Genomic DNA, 17,884 nt, shown 5'->3' on the forward strand with positions numbered 1-17,884 from the left:
GGAGAATGAAACATGCAAGGGTTCCCAACTGCATTTACAGGTGTTTATCAAATAGACAAAGGAGAAATACAAAGCTTAGCTTTATGTCACTTGTATTTCTCCCTCTAAAATTACAGTAACACCAGTAAAGCAGGCAGATAAAAAGAAAAAATAATCTTGTAAACAAATAAAAATATGTAAAGAGTTTAACTATAGAAACACTTGTCTATCTAATGTAACTTAATTGTTAAAATAAGTATTAAACCTGTACCTTTACAAGGTACTATACAGGAAAAGCAAGCATGCTTTATATGATGTTTATTGCATTATTCATTGCTTTTGAGATGAAATTGCCTCTTGAAGTGTACTGTAGGAAAGTTAACTTGGTTTTCTCCTTCTGGTAAATAAAAGTAAATCTATATTCTGCTAGCTCCATGGGCATCAGCAGAACAGTTTCACCACTGAAGCTATATGTCTGTCAGCGCTAAGCTATAAACAAAGCTGACAAAGTTCATGAGGGGGTAACACAGAAACTCTCAGTCTAAACATATAGAAAGATTGAGTTCTTTTCAACAATAGGCAGACAGGAAGGGAGAAGACAAAGTTACTGGAAATGTACCTAATTCTATTGCCTCTTTGGTTCTTTCTTCCTTGGGAAATTTGCAGTGTATGGATTTTTAGCGCAAATAAAGGTCTAAGGAAGTTCTACTAAAAAATTAACAAGAGATTTACAAGAATAATACTGACGGATGTATAACTTCCTGGAACAAAGAACTAAAGCGAAAACCACTTCCAGTGCAGAGGTTTCTGTTGCATCCATGGCAACAGAATGTTGCCAGTATAACACAACACATGACAGTTCTGAAGAAACCGTTTTCTTCCACTAGATAAGACATTTTTAGAGGCTATCCTCTTCTTGAGAATCATAAAACAAGTAGTTCATCAACACTAGATTTTTCCAAAAACAATTCATCAAAAGCTGAAACTGTCATACAAAGGAGTTATGATCTCATCTGAATGGAGGCAGAGTGAGTCATTAAAAGGAAGATCTAATACAAGCCAGATTTCCTGCCTAGCTTCCTCTGACCTCTGCTGGCAGAGTTATTTTCCTCTTGTAATAAAAAGAGTGTCTAGAAATTGTTCAAGCTCTGTCAGGGGAACACAACTGACATGCTCGTACAGTGGGAAGGATCACATAGCTGTGCTCATCAACACACAGACTTGAGTCAACAGTGCCCTGGCAGCCAGGAGGGTCAACCATATGCTATGGGGCCTGACAAGGCATCACCAGTCAGTCAAGGGAGGGGATTGTCCTGCTCTACTCTGCACTCGTGCGACCTCACCTTGAATATTGTGTGCAGTTTTGGGCACCAAAATATAAGAAAGATATTAGGCTGTTAGAGAGAGTCCAAAGGAGGGCAATGAAGATGGTGAAGGGCCACGAGGGGAAGGCGTATGAGGAGTGGCTGAGGTCACTTGTCCTGTTCAACCTTGAGCAGAGGAGACTGAGGGGTGAAGTCATCCCAGTCTACAGCTTCCTCATGACAGGAAGAGGAGGGGCAGACACTGATCTCTTCTCTGTGGTGACCACTGATAGGACCCGAGGGATCAGCCTGAATTTGTATCAGGGGAGATTTAGTTGGATATTATACAAAGGTTCTTCACCCAGAGAGTGGTTGGGCCTTGGAACAGGTTTTCCAGAGAAGTGGTCACAGCACTAAGCCTGACAGAGTTCAATAACTGTTTGGTTCTTGAGGTACATGGTGTGACTCTGGTCTTGTGCAGGGCCAGGAGCTGGACTCAATGATTCTTGTGAATCCCTTCCAACTTGGCATTTTCTGTGATTCTGTGACAATTCTCTAATTACAATGACTTATGGGGAGTCCTCCAATCCAGTTTAAAAATCTTGTTTAATTAAGTAATTAAATATCTTTTATACAAAATATCATCTTCTCATGTGTAAAATATTACAGAAAATTGAATGATCTTAAGCTTGATATGCTACTATATCCACACAACAGAGTGTTCTGTGAATTTATCTTACACCTTAACACTGAATTTCCTGACATCCATTCAGTTAACTAAGTTCTCTCCTGTTATCATAATATAACATATTGTGAGAAAACACATACCTGAATGGTTATTTTCTTTTGAGAGTCATCTTACAACAACCATATATCGAAACAAACATTTGTTGTTCTCTATTTACTCTCCTATTGAGTACTTACATGACTATGGACAGGTTTGAGATTATTGTGTTGGAACCTATTTTTGTGTGACAGCCGCAGTGCAGATACTTGTCGATATACTGGTGCTGAATGCTAATCACTACTACAGTCTGGGAACAATTGCCAGCTACGTCACTTATCACTAGAATGAACAGAAAGGCCTTAATTGCCTTATCATGCGCTTTGTGCTTCCTGCTAGAATGGCCAGAAATCACTTGAAAATAATAGAAGGGATAAAATAATCATAAATTAGTAGGAATTTTAATGGTTAATAATAAAAGCAGTTCCAAAAGGAACTCATTACTCTTCTTCATATATACAGTTTTGATGCTGTCCAAAAAAGGTCTTGATTATTTTTGTGAAAACTGAATTGAACAAAGGTTATGAATAAAATGCATTAAAATGTGTAATGTGGGATATAGACAGGACACAAAGCATACATTTCACTTGGCTTGTGTATTCAGCTATATTACTTGTAAATATTCTCATAGAACAACTTTCTATAAACATAAGCGTTTTTAGCTCTTGAAAAGTCATTTAAAGTTTATACACTACACTATAATTTTGATAATTTAAAAATCATAGAACAGATGCAAAGTAAGTACTTCTCTTATGCTAATTAAACAGCATACTCAAATAGTATTTCCTGTAAATAAAAGTATTTCTTCCTTTTTCTCCAAATAATGATCATCAAGATATAATTTTTAAAAAATGGGAAAGAAAGCAAATAGAAAAATCCCTATAAAAAACTATCTGTGCACTCAACATTTTCAAAATCTAATTAAAATAAACAAAGTACTAAAATTAAGAGAGAGAGAGAGAGAATAAAAGCTGAACAGAGAGTTCATAAAATATCCCTAGCTGTCGGCAAAGATTTTATCTTTGTCATTTAATGATGATGAAGCCAAGTAACTGTTGCTGGAATGGAAGCAGGCTGATGAAGAAGGCTTTCAAATTGAAGTGAAGGATATCGCAATTTATACTTTTCTTAGTAGTTCTTCTATCTCTACAATTTCTTTCTAAATTTCATTACTTTCTACATTAGATATCCCTTTCAACAGACAGCCATGTGTTGGTCAAAGCTTTAATATGCTTCCGTTCGTGTTAAATTGTTTGTTCGTCCACCAGCAAGTTCTAAGCAGTTCAGAAAATATCAGAGGATTAGTAATTAATAACAATGTTAACTTCCAGGGGAAATTTAGCTTGTGAAGAAAACCTTTCTGTTTTTTGATGTTTGTGCAAGATCTGATAGCAACATTCAGCTAACTGAAACAGACTGTGTGCAGTTAGCACATACTTAATACTTATATTATTTGAACACAGAGTACATTAAGTTTAACAGTACATTAAAAATAAATAATGAATTAATTAAGCATAAATAAGTTCTAAAGATCATGGTATGTAGTAATTTTAACAATTTTCATAGGAAAGACAAAGATACATAGTATGATAATTTGTGGACATAATGAACTGGACATATTTTTTCCAGTTTAAATTGAAATAAAACAGTATAATTAAAAAACTGCTAAAAGAACAGTTTATGCATTTAAAAAATAAGATATTAATTGAACTTACTTAGATGAGTTTAACATGTTTTTAGAGAGATTTAATTTTACTTCATTCTTCATCAATAAATTTTCATTTATATTATATTTAAATAATGCCCCTATGTTGTTGTCCACAAACACATTTCAAAATTTTCAAAGTAAATAACAAAGTCTGTTTGCCATTCCTGGGTTGAATTCCAGCTATTTAAACATGGTATTAGTGGTAATCTTATTCTAATTTATAAATGGTCCAGGAAATGATCCATATGTGTGTGCATATATACATAAATATACATAAACCAAGAGTTACTCTGTCTACAAACATACCAGTTTTGTGTCTTTGCAATTTATTAATCAAACCAAATGTAAAATAACCCCAACTATTTTAAAAGATACTTTGCTTTCATAAGAGATTTTAAAGCAGCCCAACAAAATAAATTAAAAGATGTAAATCGTTTGCAATTTAATTTACCAAATTCTAACAAGAGTTAGATAACTATGGTTATGGGTGTATATATGTGAATGAACGAATAAATCCTTAACCCACCATATCTTTTTCTCCAGTTTGCAAGCTGTCACCCGTGAAAAGTATGGTGTAGATGGTAGGATGATACTGTACCTGATTGGCTCTGGAGGTGGTCATGGGATCAGATGGAGAGGACTTGGTGGTAGTTGGGGAAGATGGCAATGTCTGGGAACAAAGCAGTTCAGGAGCAAATCAACCTTTACAAGCCTTAGACTGAACAGTTAAAAAAATAAATAAACCAACAAAATAACATAACTAGAAAATTAAAATAAATAAAAAATGCCTAAGACAAAATCTTTCTCCTACTCATTGGAACTTAATGGAATTTAAAGTCAATTGGATAAATAATGCATGTAAATATGCATGCTTATGCATGTAAAAACAAATTCATGACTTGAAATCAAGATGGTGAACTCACATAAATACTCAAAAATACGCTGACCACATGAGGAATATATTCTTTCCTCTCTCCTCCTCTTGGGGAAAATGAAGACCATAAGTAAACAAAAATTCCAGCAAGTTCAATGAGCACACTAGAAACAGTTATCAGTCTACAAACAAATAGGGCCAATGTCTGAAAGATAAGAGGCATTTACTTTGGCACTTTATAATGCACCATTCTAAAGCAAGGACTATAGCCAGCAAGCTGTGTTCCATACCTTACAACAGTTACGCTGAAGCTACTGAGTTTTTGGCAATATACTAACAGCTAAAATATTCATTGATCTTTTTTAATCTAGAAGCAGGTGAAAAAATGTAAGCATCAATTTCATGATGGATGAGCTTGCAACTAATACCTTCACAACAAATAACTACAATATATTTATGATTAGCATTAAAAATGTTCATTTAGTTGAGCAAAGGTTAATAGCTTATTATAGCCCTGTGTTCAAAATAAACACAAAAAAGAATTAAGAGTCATATTTATTGATCATGGTTTCTAAATAATATACACATGCTTAACATTAATTCTTGAACATATTAAAAAAGCACTGCTCTGTTTAAAAAATTTATATACACATTTGTCCTTTAAAAGTATTAGATCCTGACAGAAAAACTCTTTTCTTTTTATAAATGTAGTGAAAAGGTAAAATTCCAATTGTCAAAACATAACATACAATACTTATTCAAAGCATATTTTTTGACATCTTTGCAATATATAAATATTATAAAATATCCAAAATTACACTACTTTTATGTCAAGAAATAAAATGTTAAAGTGCTATACAATGGAATTTATCATATGCTCATATAGTTACTAACCAAAACTATTTAGAAATAAATAAAGCAAAATTTCACACTTTCAGCGGTTCTGTTACTTACAATCATTGACAGTCCCTCATAAAATAGGTATACATACTTTTGCACTAAAATTCTTAATGCATATGAGAAAGCTGAGACACTGTGAATGCATAAAGTTGTGTATTAGCAAAATAAGGGCTTGTACATATGCACACACAAATATTTTAGAGGTATGTTAAACAGTATGAAGATCCATTTTTCACAGTTTGTACATAAACAAGCAGTCAAAACAGGAAAAATAAAATCTTAAGAAACAGATCCCTATTTTGTGTTTCCAACTTATAACTCATGTTGTAAAGCAATCAAAACAAAAGAAAATATGCACAGCTTAAGCATCAACAGGGACCATTTCAAGAGGGTTAAGTGAAAAATACTACTAGGTATAGGACATTATAAAAAATATGTAGCTGGTAAAATGCTACTGGTCAGCAGGAACTACATATTATAAAAATCAAGGTAATTATAAAGGATTCTTCCATGTCTTTAAATACCAAACATGGGTCCATTCACGAGGGGTTCATTTGTGAGGGGCTAAGATTATTTGGCAATAGATGTTCTGATTCTGCAATAGTACAGGGCTAAGCCCATTCAACTTTAGAATTATACTTGTGATTTTAATGAGATGATGCAGTATTTCTCTTACCAAAGTCTGAAATTACAATGAACTGATTTTTGTCATTTAAGCTTAAACTTGAAAACCAAACCAAAACAAAAACAAACCAAACCAAAACAAAAAAAACCCCAACCAAACCAAAATTCTCTAAAGAATGGATACCCCAATAGGTTTTCTTTGTTATAGTTAAATATTAAACTCCCATCCTTAACTACTAAAAAAAAAAAAAATTGATTATATATTTTGATGAAAATATTTCAAAAAACTGATAGTTTGTGTTATCAACACCACTGCTAACTAGGGCATTTGGTACTGTATCTTGTTTTGGTATGCTAGGCCACTTATTAAAAGGAAACCCAGCTTGTTCTTCACAGTTATTATTAACTCAAACTAATGTATTTATAGGGAAATAGGTAGAACAATTTAACACTGAATAATGGCTTAATCACTGATACCACAAATTATTTAAGAAACTGGAAACATCTCAGATTTCAATTCATATCAATCTTCTTAAAGCACAGAAATATATGGTTGTGGTGAAAAAAGGAGTGATAATAACCTTTTCAGGTAACTGTTGAACTAACGCATCTATTAACTAGAAGCATTTCATTATTTATTTTAGCAAAAGCTTTTTTAAAATAAAATACAAAGGAAAAAGAGATTAATAAATTTAAAAGCAAGACTGTATTAATGAACAAGAATCAAATATGGGCATATACCTTTTTTACCAATATACACAATATATATTTGCCATATAAATGGCAAAATACTGAAAATAATAATAAAGTTCTTTGGTTTGTATTTTTGGTGTTTTTTTTCTTTGCATATCAGGTTTTTTGAAATTGAGGCTTAATCACTCTTACCTTGTTCACTGACATAACTGCTTTTATTTTTTCATATATATCTCTACATATACATATATAAAAGAATTGACAGTATTTTGTAAAAATTCATTGCTTTTTATGCTTCTGTATAATTCTCCAGATACACCAATTTATTTCTTTTATATCAAAATAACACAAAGTGATTTCTCAAACATAAAAAAAAGATAAAAAGGAACAGGCATTTGAATTTCGTATTGAATTTCCACTGGCTGATAAGTCATTTATTGATACACTCAATTGCTTTGCAAAAACTTTTCAGCAAAATTGCTTCTTAAAGAAAGTTGAACTAAATATTTTAATTTGTTACGCATCATCGAATGATTTCTTTAAAAAAATTTGGCAAGTCCCTTGCATTAGGCAAGCACTTGAATTTAGTAGTTATTAGGTTTTTGGGAATTAGATGTATAAAGTGATTAGAAATCTTAAGATGAATTTACATCACAGAGTTTCAATTTTTGAGACTGCTATATGCATAGTGTAATTGAAGCTTTCCTGAAAAGGTTATAAAAAAAAAAAAAAGTCAGAATTTCTACCACACACCACTTCCAAGACTTTGGGTTTTTCTTAAGCTGTGTCTTGAATGGTATAGTCCAAGCCATGATGTAATTAATCTTCTCTGTTTTCTAAATATTATTTCCTTTCCTATTACTTATGTGACAATTAATGAAAGACTATATTTACAGGTTAGGGTGTGTTTCTTGTATTAACCAACACTTCTAGAAGAGATGTTTGAGAAAGTAGATTTTAAGTATTCAAAAAGGAGCTTAACTTTAGAGATAAAATTTTGTTTGAGCCATATTTGAGTTGTAGTACTTTCTGAAAGTCCAAAGAAATACTTCTTTTTATTGCTTACAAGCACTGATTGTACTGTGAGAGACTGGTCTCAGTCTGCATGACACCCTAAAGGGTGCAGAAATGTGGTCAAAGCATCGTATGTCCATACTTCATATTTTTATTAGCAGAGTGAAGATATAGCTGTATCATGGCAGCATAGATTATATACAGTGCATCTGCATGGTGTTCCAAAAGGTCTCTGACTCCTCTTTCAATGACAATGATGACACCCTTATATTTATATATATATGCACTAAAAAATTTCAATACTTACTTAAGGGTAATAAATAATAAAACTGTACTGAGACAGTTAATTTAATTCTCAGTACTTATTAGTATATTTATATAGATAAGAGTAGAAAGAAAAGGCATAAAATTAAATACTATTTGAATAAGGGTTAGAAACGTGAAAGCATAGAAAGAACGTCATTTAAAAGTGAAGGTGAGACTGTATTTACAGCTTATCAATTTCTAGTTTCTCACTAAAGGGCTTGCCAAACTAAGGAAATCTTGGCAATAACATTACCTGCATTAATTTAGCATTAATACTAACCTAATACTGAGTTTCAGCCTTGCATATATTAATACTGGTGCTTTTAAATAATTGAAATTAATGTGATGACAAAACTGATTTGCTTAAATCCATATCACAATACACTTTAAGAAAAGGTGTTATCTTTTATCATATTAAACAGTTGAATACATTTTGCAGCTAAAATGAGAAACAGAGAGCACTGCAAGGTCCCACTGTGCTGAACAACCTAAAAGACTAATTATTACTAGCCTTTCAACAGTATCAGAGATAAGCCTGTCTAAACAGAGAGTCTTCTTTACTTGCTGTGATCTCCTTTAATCTGTAACTTTGGCAAATGATTCTCATCTCAGTGATAACTGTATAAATATATAACACATTTCAAAAAATAAAATTTGGAAAAAGATATAATCAAGGATTAAAAATTTGCTTACAATCTGGATTGTTAAAAGGCTACTTCGATGACTTCAGTGATCTATTTTTTCTTGCTTCATTTTCATTTTTGTAAAGAACAAATAAATTTTGATGATATTTCATTCTCTTTGCATTTGGTTTTGCTCTTGTGTAGAAAAAGAGACAGGGTATAGGGAAATACAAAAAGACTAAGAGGCAACTTATCTGCATTTATGAACTCTTGGGAACCTGACTTTGAGAAAGGAAAAAGGTAGGGTTAAGTATGATGTTAAAGGATGATTATCTTATGTTGAGGCCAAGAAGGGGTAAGAAACTTAAAGCAAATCACCAAGTGCCATTTGGATCATCAGAGCAACTCCGGATGGAGGGAACGATTCAGGATTAATATTACAGCAAAAGAGACAAAAAAGAATCGGGACCTTCTCTTTCTTCAAAACTTGTCACAGTAACACAAAACTATTACAAGATCTGGTTTATTCTGTTACATAGAAATACCAGAAAACTCAAGTATATAACTAGGCATAGGTCTAAAAAAATCACGTAAGATATGGATCTAAGATTCATCCTAGAAGAAAAGGCCACCTTTTTATTCTGGGCTACTTTGGAATTCAGAAAGACACCATCAAAACTACAAAGATATAACTTCATAATTTTCTTAAAAACCAAAACACTGCTGAGAATTTCTGCAATGTTGAATGCTGCTGCTCATCCCTTAACAAAATATTCTATTCTCATTCCACTTCTGAAGTACAGAAGAATTAGTAATAAGCTACAGCATTAACTGCATTCATAAACAGTTTTGCATACATATTGAGATTATATCCAACACTGTTGAAAGGAAAGAGAGAACACTGATCATGTACCAGAATTAAGTCAAGAGCACATGAGGGACAGGATATAGTGTACATACTTTTACGGAATGCTAAACTTTTGCCATTGGATCCAAGTTACAGAAGTCTTTAGTAAACAATGACAACTTTTTTTGTTTTGTTTTGTTCTTGTAACTTGTAAAAACACCTGCATATCTTACTATATATTGCAGAATGGTAACTGCTGTGATTTTTCACCTATGTTCGAAAGTGACGAAAGTTTGAGAAATTGGTGACTAGATGAAAAGACATTGATCTATGAAGCTACTTGTTACTTTTTACTTCAAATGAAAACTGTAAGAGCTATTTTCTCATATTCTTCGTTTTAATAAGTTTCATCTAGGTGACAGACTGTTGCCTTAAATGAATGATAAAAAGAAGAAAGGCTTATCAGAAGGGAGAGGCACTTTAGGAAATCCATGAAGGTTTCTTAAGGAGGAAGAACTTAGGCATATTGGTGGATGAAAAACTGAATACAATCCAGCAATGTACACTCACTGGTCATAATGCCAACTGCATCCTGGGCTGCATCAAAAGTGTATCTAGGAGGTTGAGAGGTGGGTTTGTCCCTCTATCTGCTCTGGTGAAACCCCACCTGGAGAAATGGCAATGGCCATCTCTGCTTCCATGTGCTTCCTGGGCAGGCTGCTAAAACACCTGCTACCTGTAAAACAACTGAAAACTAGAAGGAAAATTCAACTGCATCCAGCTCTGGGGCCCCCAGCAAAGAAAGACCTGCTTGAGAAGATCCAGAACAGGACCACAAAGATGATCAGCAGCTGGAGCATCTCTCCTGTGAAGATAGGCTGAGAGAATAGGCATTGTTTACCCTTGAGATGGGAAGGCTTCAGGGAGACTTTATAGTAGCCTTTCAGTACTTAAAGAGAGCTTATAGGGCAGAGGGGACACACTCTTTATCAGGGAGAGTAGTGATTGGACAAGGGATAATGGTTTTAAATTGAAAGCAGGTGGATTTAGAGTAGATATTAGGCAGAAACTCTTCACTGTGGGGGTGCTGAGGCAGTAGAACAGGTTGCCCAGAGAAGCCGTTGATGCTCCATGGAAGTGTTCGAAGCCAGGTTAGATGAGGCTTTGAGCAACCTGGTCTAGTGGAAGGTGTCCCTGTCTAAGAGGGGTTGGACCTAGCTGATCTTTAAGTCACCTTCTAACTAAAACCATTGTATGATTCTATGAAGTCTATTGAGTCTCTGTAGTCTGAAGAACTCATAACCTATATTAAAAAAACCCAAATTAACCAAACAACAAAGGCCCTATTAAAAAAAAATCCTTCATTTAAGCCAATATTTTCAGATGTGCATTCTTAAAATCAGATTCTATTTAAGCACTTGAAAACAAAACTTTTTATTTAAAAATTATGAACATTTCTTTGTTGTTGTTGTTGATCAACATTTCTGAAGTAAAAGCAGTTGTTTTCAGTAGTGGAACATGAAATTACAAATCTGAGTTCTGATATTCACTTCTGCAGATTTTGACTGAAATGTCTGAGACCATGAGTAATAAACAGAAATTTAGCTTATGAGACACTAATTATCTACTGAAAAAGCTGAAGTGAAACTGGTTCCAATGAAAACTTTAATTGGAAGTTCTATATGTGAAGGATTTACTCTAGATTTTCAAAGAAGAAATTCTAAATCCTTTTCTATGCTTTGATAGCGTAGAAAAATTTCGTAGAATCAAAGAATGATTCAGGTTTGAAGGGATCTAAGAAGGCCAAAGAGTGTAAACTCCTGTTTGAAGCAGAGTTATCTTTAAGATAAGTTGTCTTTCCTTCCATGTAATGCACAGTTCTGCAATGGCTGTCTCTGCTTCCACGTGCTTCCTGGACAGGCTGCTACAACACCTGCTACCTGTAAAACAACTGAAAGCTGGAAGGAAAATTCAACTAACCTGCAAAGAAGCTGTAATAGTTTCTGAAGAAGGTGATGTGATAAGACCAATTTAAGTAGACTTTTCAATTGTTAATAAGAGCTGCTATTAATTTAGAGGTGAAATTTAAAGCTTTGCACGCTAATTAAAAAGACAAAAAAACTCAGGCTCATGATCATTTATGAATAGAATGTGGTTTGTAACCCCTGAGTTACAATGCGGTTTGAAAGAGTTGGTATGACACTGCAATTAATAAAGAGAGAAAAGGAGAAGTTAGAAGCTCACAGCAGTTTCTGGGAAGTAAAAGGGCACAGGAATCGGTTACTGTTGGATGATACTCAGAAATAACAGATGGTTGACATCTATGAAGAGATTGTCTATGTTGTGTGGAGATAAAGATGCAAACATTTGTCGATTAAACATCTGTCACACCTACTTGGAGAAGACAACTACCTAGTATCTACCGATAAGTCCATAGGATTAGGAGATACAGAAAAACTCACTGGAGAAGGCTCAAAAGGAACCACACAGACTTGCTTGCAAATCTTCTGAAGCTGAAAAAGCGTAAGTTAAAGAGACAGAATGTTCAGATAGTTACTTCTATTAATAAGGAGAAATTCCAGGCCAGACTCAGCCTCTGTGTGTCCCATGCCTTTCTTGAAGACAGAAAGTGCTGAAACTCAAGCAGTCAGCAAAGGTTTTACCAACCATCTTTCTTCATTGAATCTATAGCCATGAGGTATTTTCTTTCTTAGCTCTTTTCTCTAGGGTGAGTGTTGGTATAAAGCAGCCCAAGACAAAGAAATACCAATAGAGAAATGAGAGATGCATGCTCATATAGACATGGGTGGCATCGCAAGGCTTCAACTACTGGTATCTTCTTTCATGGGGAGAAAACTACCTTTGCTTTTTGGTAGAAACATCTTCAGAGTTCCTAAATGAAGATAAAATTTATTATTTCAAATCAACTCTCCATCTTAAATCGTGTAATACTTCATGTGTCAGTGTTTTTGGTTAACATTCTGAGACAGGAAGAACCATGTAGAAGTTTGTATAAAAGAAGAAATTGCAATTAATAAGGTTTATTTATAAAAAAAATTCTAAGTTACTTGTATTAGACATCATACTGATCATTTTAGTAAAATTGTGATCTGTCTGCTATTAAAAAAAATAACAACACTGGAGTTATAAATCGTCATAACCTGTTATAAAATATTATCCTTTTAAATACTTAAATTGAGTTATTATGTCTTTCACTAAGATATAGTATATTCTGACACTGGAGGACAGACTAATTCACTGTAAACTCTACCTAATAATTTCAATTCTTGGTAAAAATAAAGAATTTTGAATTTATTGAGTCAATATTTATAGTGTATTAATTTATCATGAATAGATGTTCCTTCAATAAAAGAGAAGTTAAACAATTCATTGTGGTTAAAACTGTTTAACATATGCACGTGCATATCCCCAAATATTTGCAGTTACATTATTATGCACCTGTATGTATACAAGTAATCTATTTAAATTTTAAGATGTAGAGCTAGTATACATTGTACTTTATTCTGTCTTAGCTTCATTAGCAGTGCCTGTGCTCACTAATCCATCCCTCCAGAATTTAATTGAACTTAACATTTCAAACCATCAAACCCCAAACCAACCAAGCTTAAAAGAACCCAAAACCAAACCAAACAACCAAAAAAAAACCAAACAAAAAAAACCCCTCAAACAAACAAAAAAAAATCCAAATAAAAAAGCCCCAAACCAGTAACAACTAAACAACCAACCAAACCAAACCAACCAACCAATAAAAACAAACACCCAAAATAAAAAAAAAACAACCTCAACAACTTTGCAACTACATTTTCTGAAGGAAACTGTGGAGGACAAGATAATCATCTTTAGGTACAAGAGAGGAAGTATTTAGACATGTCACTAAATAGCTCTGTCATCTAGTTTCTCAGGATCTTACCGGCTTATTTAAAAATTAGCTTTATTTCATGGTTAAGGGGAAAAGTACCTTTTATTGTAATAGAGAATATTCATTTCCCACTGGGTTAAGAAGTATTGGCATAAAATCTAATATTTTACTAGCAGAAAAGCCACTTAAAATATAGTTCACTTCAAGTTTTTCTTTCTTTCAGGCATAATCATTTTCATGTCTAATAATTGAGAAACTAATCCTATAAAATTGGGGCTTTCTTTTTAGTTTTTTCTTATAAATTATCTTGAGTAATTTTTATATAAAATTATTTTATAAAGAAAAAATAATATAGTAGTAAATATTAAAAATCATCAATGGCTTATGCATAGCTTCATCCATCTAAAGTAGTCTGTTCCAAACTCATCCCTTTCAAACACATCTTCATATAAGTATTTTGTGTATGTCACTATATACAAAGTAAAGTAATTGCACACAGTTACCAAATTACAAGAAACTGAATCTTGCTAGTGTGAAGGACAAAACAATCTTTTCCCACATAGGAGAGGTAAGAAACTAAAATCTATCCTATATAGGACAGAGAGACAAGACAAAATTTTACTAATGTTCACTCATTTCTTTCTTCATCCTTTTCTTATTCGATACAATAGAAAATATTTTAAAACCCTGTATGATGCATATTTCCCATTCTTCTTACAGACCAAAGTTTTTTTAATTAAAGTTTTTACAGAAATTAAAGAATAAAGAATACTAGGCCAATAATACCTTGCAAATACATTTTGCATTGTCCAAAAATTTTGAAAGAAGTCAGTGTGAAATAGGTAAAAAGGTGTCAAAAATAACACAAAATATAATTGTAGAAAACATCCCAAGTTTTTATAGCTAAGATTTTAAAGTATCTAATTTAGGGTCTAAAAAAAAATTAACATTTCTGTTTTTATTTATATACACAAAAGTAGGAAACATTCAGTTAATCTGTGATTTTTTAGTAACACTAATGATTTACAGAGGTTCATCATTTAAGATTAAAATTCAGCAATCTTGAACTAAAACCTGTAAGTGTTTTATCACTTTATACAGTAAAGAAACACATTAGAGCATGGCATTGAAACTTATAAAACACTGTCTAAAAGAACTGCTGAAAAACAGGGAACATGTAAGTACAAGGAAAAAGAGTACCAGCAGGTTACTAGAGTGTAAAACAACATTTTTTTAAAGAACATGTTATGTTGACCCCTTGCAGCCCTAAAGTTTTAAGACTTCTAAGGAGCTGCTGTGACTCTATTCCCAACCAAAAACTCACTTGTTTGATGCGGTCTGGATTAACAGTGGTCTGAGGCTGTAGAATGCTGACAGGCTCTGTCTTCGCCACATTCTGAGGCATTTCTCGAATCTTCTCTGCAATGAAGCCATGAACTGCATTTAGTGCTTCCACCGTTCCCTGGATCAGACACACCCGCTCTGTAGTACCTGCAAATACAAAAGTTGATCTGCATGACGAGGATTCTTCAAGATCCTACAAACTGCTTCAATTAGGCCACAAAGATGGCATTTGTAGCAACCTTAGTAAACCAACTAGCAATACCTCAGTAAACATATAAATGAACGGAGAGACTTCCAAAAGATGACATGATGATGGGAAGATGTTTTAAACAACTCCTATTTGTGTAGATCCTACAAACACTAACTTTCCAAGTCAGCCTGGATAATATCAGTTAGAGTATGCATAACCTTTTTCCAAACTAAAATTGTTCTGTTTGTGCTACAAAAAAAGCCCATACCAGTTCTTTTTTATTGATTTCTTAATTAAAAACATCTACAGGATGTCTAAAGATGGATGCAGAACTGTGGAAAAATACTTCCTTGATTTTTTTTGTGATGAGACTGTTTGTAGATGATTATGTATGGCTTCACTGTGTAGCAAAAAAAGACTTTTTTACATATTGGATTACAGCTTGATACATCCTCACTAGAGAAAGAATATAACGTCCACTCCCCAGTATTGATCCTAAGGATAAAAGTATGACATTTCACTGAAAAAAATCCATGTTCTGTATTCCACATATCGAACCACTTGAATAGGTTCCAGAAAATCAGTTTTGATTTGGAAAACAGGATCTAACAGGAGCTGGGAAAAAAACCAACCTCCAAAAAAAACCCCCAAAACCAACAAAAAAAACCCCAAACCAAACAAAAAAAAACTTAAAGGGAATATTGCAGCTTCCACTTTTATTCCGCAGGAATACCAACACAAGACAACCTAGATGTCCAAGTAGAACCACTTTGAAATTTCATGTAATACATACTTCCACAAACACATTTTTTACACTTACCATATATGAAATTTAATTATTTTTATTGCCTCATTGTTGCCTTCAAATACCAGTAAACAGTTCTACTAACAGAAGAAAATTATAACATTAACTATCGAGATATTACTGTGCTGCAAAGATATGCCAGATACGTATCTCTATTCAATGTCAGTGCACATTTTGCTTCAAGACTATTGGGAGGGGGAGCAAAATAGCAAATCTGAGCCAAGGAATTACCACAAAATAAAGATAATAATTTTTGTTGTTTGACATACCTCTAGTAAATACTATTGACAAGACTACAAATGAATCTTTCCTCACATAAAATTCATTCACTCTACCTAAAAAGATGAAAATTACAATGTAATGTAAATACTAACAAATTTGCAACAATTTCTGAAGTTCACAACATATTAGTTGGGTGGTAAGCAACCTTCTCCCTAAAATTCCCCTTTTATAAATTTTATGTCTGTATAATCAACTGTTATCCTAAGCATATCTGAAGATACGCTTGTTACAACAGTGCAACATAGTCTTTAACAGCGAATAGTATGGTAACCTTAGTAATCTGCAAAATTTGGGGTTTACTGTTTCTCACCTGCTTCTGTGGATGATCTTTAATATTAAATATTTTATTACCACACTAAGAGCCCTACCTCCTTGCTAACTTAACATATTCATGTATACTTAAAATCTGTCATTTATCTTAAGTATCAGGCAGCCTGAAATTTAACAATTTGGAAGAAACACTACAGCAAAAATGACAATAAGAAAACCTTTTTCTTCTCTACTAAGTATGTTATTTAAAAATAAATAAATTTAGGATTAAAACATGTCAATATTTGAAAAGATGCCAGTTTAATAATCCTTGAAAGAAATATAAAGTTAAAATTATTACACTTTTAACAGCAAGTTATACAAGTATCACAATCAAATGCATATTTCTCAAGAGGAACATTTTAGAATATTTATGTGACCTCTAACAGTGTCCTTTCAACAAATCAACTTCAAAATACAGTCAATTTTCTTTTCCAAGTGCCCCATCAGAAAAGGGTGTTTGAATGACATGAGTGAAAGTCACCAAAGCAAAAGGAACTTGGTTTCTAGGTAAAGCTTTCTTAATGCCTTTTTTCTTTTTCCTACTTGGCTCCCTCCTCCTTTTGCTCCTGTGGTTTCTGCGTAAAGCAATCCAGCTCTAAGAAAATGCTCTGGGGAGTCTTTACAACGCAGTATTAATTGTCTCCTAAATGATGAGATCTGAGGTGCACTGATCAATGCAGCTAATGCATGTGTTCTCTAGGTCAGCAGACAACACACTGAAACAAAACACAGATCAGGTTACAGACAAGCTACCGGAGCCCAGTTCGGAAAGCACTTAACAGGGATGACTTCTGTCAAAACACTTGAAAGGAAAACAGTCGATGCTAAGTAAGAATTTTGTTAAACTTGACACTAAGTGACTAAAGGGTATTCTGCAATCAGTGTTATTTTAGAAAGTGCCACAAAACAAAGATATGCTTTATGTCATACTCCAGACCAAACACACTACATTTTAGTATGTATAAACCAGGATGCAGTGCTCGGAAATCACTGTTCCATGAAGAAATACAATTGTGCAAAAAGCACATTTTACACAGAGTTAAAGTTCTAAACTGCATCACAACAATAGCAATTTAAATTACATCACATCAGTAGCACCTTTGCTTCAAGAGCTATGTCCACAGGAAAAAAACAAATTGTACAATAAGTTGTGCAGAAATTGTACACATGTGTAGTTTGTAATTGTTTTAATCTTCTGAAGTGATATTGTCATATTCCTTCACAAAACTGGAATAGTTTTCACTCAGTTAGTAGAGTACAATAATTTACAAGTCATGCAAAAGGAAAACTGCCAACTACATGACCAACCTATATAACAAAAATAAGCCTATGAATCACTAAAGTTGGTGAAATTTCTGTTATTTTAAAACCTTTTAGGCTCCACTAGTGTATGAATTAAATCGTCAAATTTGCTT

General features: G+C 33.3%; 1 protein-coding gene across 3 annotated transcripts in view; it reads right to left on the reverse strand.

The window, feature by feature from the left end:
* Positions 1-17,884, reverse strand: part of NOVA1 (NOVA alternative splicing regulator 1) — a 142,226-nt gene that overhangs the window by 18,873 nt on the left and 105,469 nt on the right. For 2 of the 3 annotated variants that reach the window (XM_027746124.2, XM_027746122.2), the window contains 2 exons: positions 14,861-15,027; positions 4,374-4,445 (listed from right to left, as the gene is read on the reverse strand). In XM_027746124.2, the coding sequence (XP_027601925.1) occupies positions 4,374-4,445; positions 14,861-15,027 (239 nt within the window). The remainder of the gene's footprint in view (positions 1-4,373; positions 4,446-14,860; positions 15,028-17,884) is intronic. The other variant, XM_027746123.2, reaches the window with a different exon arrangement.

Source organism: Pipra filicauda, unplaced genomic scaffold (assembly GCF_003945595.2).
Source record: "Pipra filicauda isolate LSUMZ 115617 unplaced genomic scaffold, ASM394559v2 scaffold11_size5308982_pilon, whole genome shotgun sequence".
NCBI classification, from domain to species: domain Eukaryota; kingdom Metazoa; phylum Chordata; class Aves; order Passeriformes; family Pipridae; genus Pipra; species Pipra filicauda.